Source organism: Prosopis cineraria, unplaced genomic scaffold (assembly GCF_029017545.1).
Source record: "Prosopis cineraria cultivar Desert tree isolate PC_DT_omini unplaced genomic scaffold, ASM2901754v1 PC2, whole genome shotgun sequence".
Taxonomy (NCBI): Eukaryota; Viridiplantae; Streptophyta; class Magnoliopsida; order Fabales; family Fabaceae; genus Prosopis; species Prosopis cineraria.
The window spans coordinates 44,803,606-44,813,649 of record NW_026555333.1 but is presented as its reverse complement, the minus strand read 5'-3'; the positions used below and the strand labels follow the sequence as shown (position 1 = coordinate 44,813,649).

The 10,044-nt window shown below is 32.4% G+C and overlaps 1 protein-coding gene across 1 annotated transcript; it reads right to left on the bottom strand.

Annotated features, from left to right (window-relative positions):
- Nucleotides 1-85: 85 nt before the first annotated feature.
- Nucleotides 86-4,540, bottom strand: LOC129302802 (cysteine-rich receptor-like protein kinase 44). Its single transcript, XM_054941680.1, has 7 exons — nucleotides 3,682-4,540; nucleotides 2,006-2,125; nucleotides 1,716-1,834; nucleotides 1,359-1,563; nucleotides 832-1,069; nucleotides 545-695; nucleotides 86-415 (listed from the first exon to the last, which is right to left on the bottom strand). The coding sequence occupies exons 1-7, from the start codon at nucleotides 4,538-4,540 to the stop codon at nucleotides 86-88; spliced, it is 2,022 nt and encodes a 673-aa protein (XP_054797655.1).
- Nucleotides 4,541-10,044: the final 5,504 nt, after the last annotated feature.

The following is a 10,044-nucleotide window of genomic DNA, read 5'->3' as shown; positions in this document are numbered from 1 at the left end:
ACTTCAATACACACATGCATGTACACACACAGAGGGGGGGGGGAAGAGAGAGAGAGAGGATATACACAATAATTATAAATTGTAGCTAGGCATTATTATGTTGGTCTGAAACTGAAACTTCATTTCTAGATGTTTCAACAGAATGATGTTCTCCAGACGATGATGAAGATGAGAAGCCTGGTAAGCTGTTCCAACTATAAAAGGAAGGCTGGAGAGGAGTGGGCAGTGAGAGTGAATAGCTACTCAGCATTGCTACAATGGAATCCATTGTGGGCCTGTCGCTTGCTTTTTCTTGAACACATAGTAACCCTACATGGATGCATCTTATTATTTCACTTCTTGATGATTCACCTTCCTCCATCAATAGTGGATCTATAATACTTGATAATTTCCCTTCTCTCCACTTTTTCCAAGCCTACAAGGTTTTTTTTTTAAATTGTCAAATATTTTAATTGGGGATTTTTTAATTTTCTGGGTTAAAAAAAATCATACAATATGTATAATTATGGTTATTAAAAAATGTTTATGAATAGAGGGCACTTACAGCAATTCCTATATGCTCTGGATTCTCCCAATCTTCAAATTTACCATTTTTCTTCCCACTAATAATTTCCAAAACCAATACTCCAAAACTGAACACATCTGACTTCATTGAAAAAGTTCCATGTTTTAGATATTCTGGTGACATATATCCACTGCATGTCAACATAGTAAATCCAATGTTAGCATATCAATCAAATCACAAACTCTAATTGCATATTTAACATACAGAAAAGTATTTTCTAGAAAGAAAATGTTCTAACAATATTTCCGGACTCTAATACAACTTACTAGGTACCAACAACTGTATTAGTCTTGCCATGGGTTTGATCCATTAAAAATAATCTTGCCATGCCAAAATCTGATATTTTAGCATTCATTTCTTCATCTAAAAGTATATTGCTTGCTTTGAGATCACGATGAACAATCCGAACTCGAGAATCTTGATGAAGGTAAAGCAAACCTCGTGCAATACTTTCTATTATTTTGTAACGATTTTCCCATTTCAACAATGTTGCCTTTTGTGGATCTGCATGGATACAAATACATGATATATGCAACAATTTGTTGAACTAGATATCGAGTATACTAGCTACTACCAGTCTGTCAAACTATAAAACTTTTAACATGAAAGGAAAAATCTGATGGATATCTAGCTTCCATTAAAAAACAAATGAAATAGATCAAATCAGTTAGCTTTTCATCCATATATTTTTATGATTGACTTGATCTACTAATGTTTTGTAGATTCGATATCCATTAGAAAAGTATCTAACACACACACACACACAAAAACAAAGACACTAATGTTAACATACCAAAGATGAAGTAATCAAGGCTCTTGTTTGGAACAAACTCATAAACAAGCAGCCTATTTTGGAGACAAAAACCAAGTAGCCTGACTAAATTCCGATGTTGCACTTTGGCCATTAACAATACTTCATTCTTAAACTCCACATCACCTTGCCCAGAATCTCTACTCAACCTTTTTACAGCAATTTCTTGTCCATTATATAACGTGCCCTGAAATATAAGTATACAAAAAATTGAATCTAAAGTTTGATATATATGTATATATATATATATATATATAAAAAATAAATTTAAGATTCCAGGTATTTTTGAACCTATAGTTTAAGGGTAAAATTATCATTTTAGCCTTTTAAATATCTTACCAAGTAAACAGGTCCAAATCCACCTTGTCCAAGCTTATTTGCTTCAGAAAAATCATTTGTTGCGATTCTAATGGTTTCAAAGTCCATTTGCAATGAGTCAGCGACATCCTTAGCTTCACCTACACATGCAATATGGGAGTAAACAAATACGTGAATCACAAAAGAACATTTTTTAACTAAAAGCACTGAAATCATTTTTCGATCTTGAAATTGTATTAAAGCTGTTGTTTAGGGGCAAGAGCAAGAAGATAAATTTCCATTTTTTAATAGCAATAATTAAGTTGACTTACTTTCAATATTCTTTGGCCTCCTTAATTTTAAAGAAATTAAGACGATAATAAGGATGAGCGCTTCGATGCAGGCAACGAGGACAACAACGGCGATAACAATTCGTGAGGTGCTGCACTTTCCTGGACCAAAGAAAATATTTATATGACAAGTTGATCGAAAATAATATATGGGATATATATCACACGACGAATAACGTTTAATTCATGAAATGTCTCTAACTATAAACTTGCGGGGAAACTTCACCTATTGAAAACTCCGGTAAAATTACTCGAGCACAGTTCGGTAAATAATAATTTTAATCTGGAAAATGTCTCTAAACCTGTTTATATTATACATCCCAAGTAAGGAAAATAGACTTTTCTTTTTCCAAAATGCGACGACTTACATATTGACCAGTTTAAACAACTACATATGTGTGATTCGATTTATTCTTCTAAAACTACACTTCAGCTCAGCAACTTTGGGACTAAGTCACCAAAATTTTTTGGATATAAAAAGAATTAAGATATTTCTATTTCTTATGTTAACAAAGAATAAGAGAAAGAATATTGAATAAACATATTTTTTTGTATATCTTTAATTGAATGCACGCATCCTTTTCTGAGACAAACACCAACCCTAATAAACTTTGGGACTAAATCACCTAAATTTTTTGGATATAAAAAATAATTAAGATATTTCTATCTCTTATGTTCACAAAAATAAGAGTGCACAAAAATAAGAGGGAGAATATTAAATAATCATATTCTTTTGTATATCTTTAATTGAACGCAAGCATGACTTATATACGACCATTAATTAGTGTGTGTAGATTAAATTTTATCATTATGTGGATTGGCATAAATTAATTAATTAATGAAAATATTTAATCATATTTTAAGTAATTACCCTTGTTTTAATATTAAGTCTAAAACATATCGAGTCTTGTTTTTATGTGTGTTTCTCCCTAGACGGCTTGATTTGCGCACAAGTCCAATTGAGTAGGGGCTCCACATACAGCTTCCTTAATACTCTCTCCATCTCAAATTATAAAACATTTTTAGATAAAATCTCACATATCAATAGATCTCATTAAATATACTTAACAACCTTATATTTTCAAAATAAAAATATAAACGTTCACAAAAACCCATCATTTAATATATTGAAAAGAGTAGGGATAAAAATAATTGTAAAGAGAGAACGAATAATATTAGAATTAATATATTTAATGAAACCTTAACCTATTCAAAGTGTTTTATATTTGAACATGAAAAAACTGCTTAAAAAATGTCATGTAATTTGGGACAAAGAGAGTAGTTGTCATTGCGCAGCTGCCTATCACGATCTAACTATTTTAGGGATTAGGGAGATATAATTATAATAATATATATTACTGCAAGGGACATATACATATATGAAAACCGGGTGGTTGAACTCAAGGAGTCTTAATTTCTCTCTCTGGCAGCTTTCTCCCACTATTCTTCCCCATTCACCAAATAATAATAATAATAATAATAATAAGTTAAAGGGTAACATAGACTGAAAAATGTATAATTTTTTGCTTTGTTAGATCTTAGATCAACAGAGCAGTATATGAGATTTCCTCACGCACGTATGCAATTTATAATTATATTCTTTTAAACAAGCATTTATATTTCCAATTAACATATCTATTCTATATATATATATATACCTTGCTTGGACGCGGGATGAGCCAATGGGGCAGCCGTAGGAGGTAGTGACGTGGGCCTGGGGGATGGCAACGGTGGTGCTGGCAAAGATAATTGTGGTGTAGCAGAGGGATCAAAGAAACTGTACGATTCATATCTAATGTTGCAACTTGGTGTTAACACTCTACCACCTTTGTGTCCACCACAACATTTAGGAAGATCATTAGTGATTGCCCCATTCAAGCAAACGTTGCAATCGTTTTCCGACAAGTCCGGCGTGCACTGTGCCAGACCATATATCGTTTCATTGCTCGGACCGGTCGCATTCGCCACCGCAAACTTACGAACCGAGTTTCCAGAAGCAGCCTTTTCTCTCAAAGCATTCATCATCTGCGTCACCACGATCTTGAACTGGTCTTTCTCCGGCGCATCCTCGGTGTTCCACAAATAGTGATGTGGCAACGTTTCCATGACGCCGAATATGGTTCGATTGGAGTATCTCAGCATGCAGTTGTCGTACCAGCCGATCGCCTCATTCATGTTCGGGCACACTTGAGGAAGAACAGCTCTTGAATCTGTGATACAGCTCCGACAATCTTGTACAGAAACATCTCCCCGGCATAACACGAGGGCGTTAACTTTGTCGGAGTTTTCGCCGGAGGAGAAGTTGTAGAAGCCATAGTCGATTTGCGTGTTGAGAGACATGTTTAACAAAAGGCCTTTGAGGTTGATCTGGTAGGTACTATTGCTTTCAGTGGAGTCGTTACCGCAGTAGAATTTTAAGAAGCTTGGCTGTGCATTAGTTGTGCCATGATGAAATGTTAAGGCTATGTTGAGGAGAAGGAAGAGAAAGGAAATCAACCTTAAAGAAACCCTCGCCATATCGTACAAGTAAATTTTCTGAGGTTAGCGTGTGGCTCGCTTGGTAAAGTTTATGTGCTATGATCTTTCTAATTTATACGATGTCTTGAGTCTCCTAACGTTGCAATTCGTGCATGTACTGTTTTAATTCAGCATTTGACCAGTTCAAAACACATCGATTGATGGCACTCCTAGACATTAATTTCAAACACGCACTCAGCAAGCTTAATCTGTTAAATCAATTTCGTGTTTGGTCAGGTAATCAATTGTAATCAATTTCGTGTTATTATGACAGAAACTTAATTACATTCTTAAAATTATTATAAATATATATAACTTTGTAATTTGGCCCTTCTTTACAATTAATTAATAACTATAGTACTCACATATGGTCTAATTTTGTAATTTCGTGTTATTATGACAGTAAAGATGGGAGTAACTTGTTTAGGAATTCAGACCACAGTAAATACACATGTGATAAAATTTAAAAAAAATTAATTATCCTGAATTTATTTAATATTTCATTTAATCTTTATTATAAGACATTTTCAACTATTTCATGCATATTAAGAAAAATTAATTTTTTTATGTCATAAAAAAATTATTTATACTTTTATTTTTACCCTTAATGTTAGATAATGATATAACTACATTAACTATTTTCATGCTAATTAAGAAAAAATAAAATAAAATAAAGTAGTTTAATTATTATAAAGTGTCATATATTTTAGATTAAAAATTACTTTTAAAAGATGCCTTATAAATAAGATTGGAGGGAGTATATATCTAGGATAAAAGAAGCTTTCAAAAATTTACCTTCCATTAAGAGTAGGAAAGAGTACGTTATTAAAAACTTCTCCATACGAATATTCCACGGTTGACTTTCATTAGTTGCTTTTTGTAAAAAGGATGAGGTTTATACTCCCTTTTTCCCTATTATTAAAAACTTCTCCATACAAATAATCACCTCACCAAGGAATAAGGAGGTTTGAATAAGTTACTAACTTTATTTAAAAATAAAATAAATTTTAAATTTTACTTTAGTTTGAATGAAAGTTTTTTAAATTTTCATTACATTCTCTCTTATATTTAATGAGTTCAAATATAGGTAATACTAGAAAAACATAATAAATATTCTATCAAATGTTTTATATTAAAGATAAATAATTATTCTAGAAAGTATCTTATAATAGAGATAGGAATTAATAATTTCCTGCATGATGTAAGAGAATGACAAGAGCATGGATGGTGTCATAATATTTTATAAAATATTCAAAAATAAAAATGACCTAAACCCTTAAATTGAGGGCCTGTTTGATCGTGTTCCCATGTTCTTGTTTCGTAATAAAGATTTTATAATTGTTTTATAAAATAAAAATCTATTTGATTATATTAATTGATTCAATTTATTCGATAACTATTTTATTTAAATGAAGTTTCGAGTTTGAGTTTTGTGTGTTATAAGAAAATTGTATCTAAAAAATGTACAACCATATGGTCTAAGACAACTTAATCTAAAATGCGTGGTCGAAAATGAGTTGGTATTTATAGAGGATTACAAAAATAAATAACAATTGGAGTTATCTTTTTCGTGAAAAAAAAATAACAATAGAGTTTAATCTTTTTTAATTGAAGACATGAAGTCATGAATTTAACCGTCTCTAATATGTTCATATCTTGCGTGGAATATTAAAAAGAGGGTTTCACTCAATCTTCTATATATTAAATGCTTTGCAATTGCCATATGAAGAAGACGTTGAAGAGCCTTCCTCAAGTTTGACTTGGACTAATATTGTACGTTAATTCTTCATTGAAGCAGTTTGTTTCAAATTTGAATGCCTATCTGCTGCTTCATTTTCCACATTCCATATTCATTTTCCAAATCACAAATTTGACAAGTCCACCAATTACCAAATCCCTCTATTCTGTTCATTGTATTATTTTTCTACACACGTACGGTTCATTGGACATGCAAGTTTGGATGGGGAGGAAATTAGGGAAGAAAAAAATTAGGAGAGAAAGCTGTTAAAAATAGTACAAATTTTTATCATTTTTGGTAGTTTTCCTTTGTAATTTTCCTTCCCTTCTATTTTCCGTCCATTCAAACCAAGCATGCATTAAGGTCTCCCTCTAACTAAAGCAAACCTTGGAGAGAAAAGGTCCGACCAACGAAAAATTCCTACTTGATCCTATTCAGTGAAAATAATCATTGAGATTTGAAAAATACGGGGCATCTTCTCTAAAAGCCGTGTTAGGTCTAAATTAATATATAAGTGGTCTTTATAATTATTTTTCTAACTATACCCCTATTTCATTTGTTACTTTTTTTAAAAAAAATATACATTAGAATTATAATTGTTATTATTAAATTACTTATATAGTACATTAAATGAGAATATAATTAAAAAGACATTTAAAAATATCATGCATAAAAGCTTGCATTTTTCATCTCGACTAAGGTGGGTCTCTTGACCAAGTATAATACTCCCTCTAGTCTAAATGTAATGTCTCAAAATTTAATTCAAGAGTTAAATTAATTAATTGAGAAGTTTAGTTAGCTAATTGTGGTCATTAAAAATTAATTAGCAAGTTTACCATTTGAGTCTATTAAACCCTTTATGGAGTTTGGTTTAGGGAGTGAAAGGTTATTAGGCCACTTAGAGTCCAAATTATTAGGCTTTAGTGATGCTACCTATTTTGAACCACCCTTCATGGCAAACATGATAGGATTTTAAATCCCGATTCTACTTTTGAAAATGCAAAAAAGAGGAGAGTTTGAAAGACAGTTTGGTTGGAGACAATAGAGATTGTGTTAGAATTTCATTTTGGCATTTATTTGGAGTTTTTTTTTTTTTTTTTGGCCTTCCAATCACTTGGATACGCTTCCATTGTCTCTTCCACTACAAAAAACAATGGATTTTCTATCACTAATCAATACAAATTCCATTACTAAACGGTTAGCGATGGAATAAGTTTGTCAATACAAACACTGTCACTAATTTTTTAACGACAGAATTTAAAATTGTCATTAATTAGTGACAAAAAATTTTTATAACTAAATAAGGATAAGTTATTCTAATTCTATGACGGAATGCATTCTATCGATAATCTATTGCAAATGAAAGTTTCATAAAAAATCACCATTACCACATCACTCAGTAGGCTAGTACCACCGTGTTGCCATGTCACTGGCACCTCCTTGCCATATCATGTCCACATCATATAATAACTTTAAATGTGCCTTAGCCAAATTCAAATTCATAATCTCACACCTTCATAATGCTTTTGCATCCAACCTTTTTGTCAATTGAACTAAAAGAGATTTTTAATTTTTAATCTTTAATTGGTAAATATATGTGTGTGTGTAAATATATAAAATCAGGATGCCAAAGCACACGTGTCAACGTGTAACATCCCAATTTAAATTTTAATAATTAATTTGAGTTAATAAAAATTTTAAAAATATTTAGAGGTAAGCAAATTAGTAAAAAATGATTATTAAATCTAACTTAGGATATAATTATAAATTAAAATTTTTTTAAAAAATTAATTAATTAATTAAAAAAATATTATTAAATTATTATTATTATTAAAAAAGAGAAAAGGTATGAATAAAAAAAACAGAGAGAGAAGAGAAGAACAAGAAAACTTTCGGCGTGTGCGTGTAATCATTATATTTATATAATAATAATAAAAAAGAAAGAAGAGAGAAGAAAGATGAAAATAATAAAAAAATTGTGAGACCCACATTCATTTTTAAAAACTATCGTTCTCTTCTCATTTTTTCTTCATTTCCTTTCTCTTTTGTGTGCGAACAGAGAGAGCGTCTGTGAGCTCAACTTCGCCGATGCGGGAGATTTGAGTTTTTAAGGTAAGAGTTTTTAATAGAATATTTAGGATGTGATTTCAAGCTTTTCAAAACTAAGTAAGTAATCTAAAATTTATTTTTAGCTATCCTTCCTCTTTGGTTTCTGAGTTTGTGGTGGTAGAAAATTTAGGATTTGGAAGAGGGATGAATTTATGTTGAATAAATATAGTTTTTGAGGTTGTTAGTAGTATAATAAATATTTTAGAGTATAAATTTGTTGATGATCTTTGAATTTGTGGCTTAAGGATGAAATTCTAGACTAGATTTTTATTAAATATGAAAATATATGTTGATTTACTGAGGTTTAGATGATTATTTGGGATGAGAAATGAATTAAATATAAGGCACTTCACTCGGCCTTCGAGGTGGCATTGTCACGAGTCCCACATCGGGGAGCCTCACAAGTATTGTGGGGTTTATAAGTGTGAGAGGCTCTCCCACCCAACAGGCTAGTCTTTTGGGATGGATTCTTTCTTTGGGCTTGTGCTCGTTACATTGATGCTTTCATTGAGAGTCCGGTGTCATGGAAAGGGCTACCCACGGAGGGTTCTGACCTGCCGAAGGCCGAGTGAAGTGCCGTGGAGTGAAGCTACCGGGGACGTCGGCTCTTGACAGGGTGGCATTGTCACGAGTCTCACATCGGGGAGCCTCACAAGTATTGTGGGGTTTATAAGTGTGAGGGGATCTCCCACCCAACAGGCTAATCTTTTGGGATGGGTTCTCCCTTTGGGCTTGTGCTCGTCACATTGGTGCTTTCATTGAGAGTTCGGTGTCATGGAAAGGGCTACCCACAGAGGGTTCTGACCGGCCAAAGGCCGAGTGAAGTGTCGTAAAGTGAAGCCGCCGAGGACGTCGGCTCTTGACGGGGTGGCATTGTCACGAGTCCCACATCAGAGAGGCTCACAAGTATTATGGGGTTTATAAGTGTGAGGGGCTCTCCCACCCCACAGGCTAGTCTTTTGGGATGGGTTCTTCCTTTGGGCTTGTGCTCGTCACAGAATATCAGTGATATATATATATATATATATATAGTATAATGAATTATATTCATTATTCAATATTTTATAGCCAGACTTTGCTTTAACGTGTGGAGTTGAGTGTATATATTTAAGTAAAAGACACTTAATATCTCTCAACGAGAGCTTCAAAATTTAAACAAAAAAATAATATGTTAAAAGAGCTTGTCAAAATTCAAATTTAAATTAGTTATAATAAAAAGGCCCGGTAGGCACATGGAACATTAAATGAAACCACAAGACTACATAATTGGTGTAGAAATAATTACTTTTTAAATTGGCTGTCATCAAGAAAACGAGTTTAGTCTTTTTTTTTTTAAATATTTCGGGGCACTTTCTAAAGTAATTGTAAGCAATCGGTTTAGAAAGTAAACCCGATCTTTTTTTAAATCAATTCCAAAACCAGTTAAAAAATTATATTCACCGGGTTTAAAAAAACCTTTTTTTTTGGGGGGGGGGGGTGTACTATAGTGACCTAGTCAAGTTCAATTACGTGAATTCCAGTCAAGTTGTTTGTTTCCAACGCTAGTGCCTTCTTTAGTTTGTGTTTACGTCTCCCTTGTGAGAGTGGACAAAAGCAAGCATAACAGCAAGATCGTTGATCATTCCCGCATGCTTGAGGAGGAAAATGAAAAACCAGT

Coding starts and splice junctions, on each gene's coding strand:
- LOC129302802 (XM_054941680.1), bottom strand. CDS start 4,540: ATGGCGAGGGTTTCTTTAAGGTTGATTTCCTTTCTCTTCCTTCTCCTC. Junction 2,126..3,681: donor TCATCCCGCGTCCAAGCAAG/GTATATATATAT, acceptor TCTTTGGTCCAG/GAAAGTGCAGCACCTCACGA. Junction 696..831: donor AATACAGTTGTTGGTACCTA/GTAAGTTGTATT, acceptor GTTGACATGCAG/TGGATATATGTCACCAGAAT.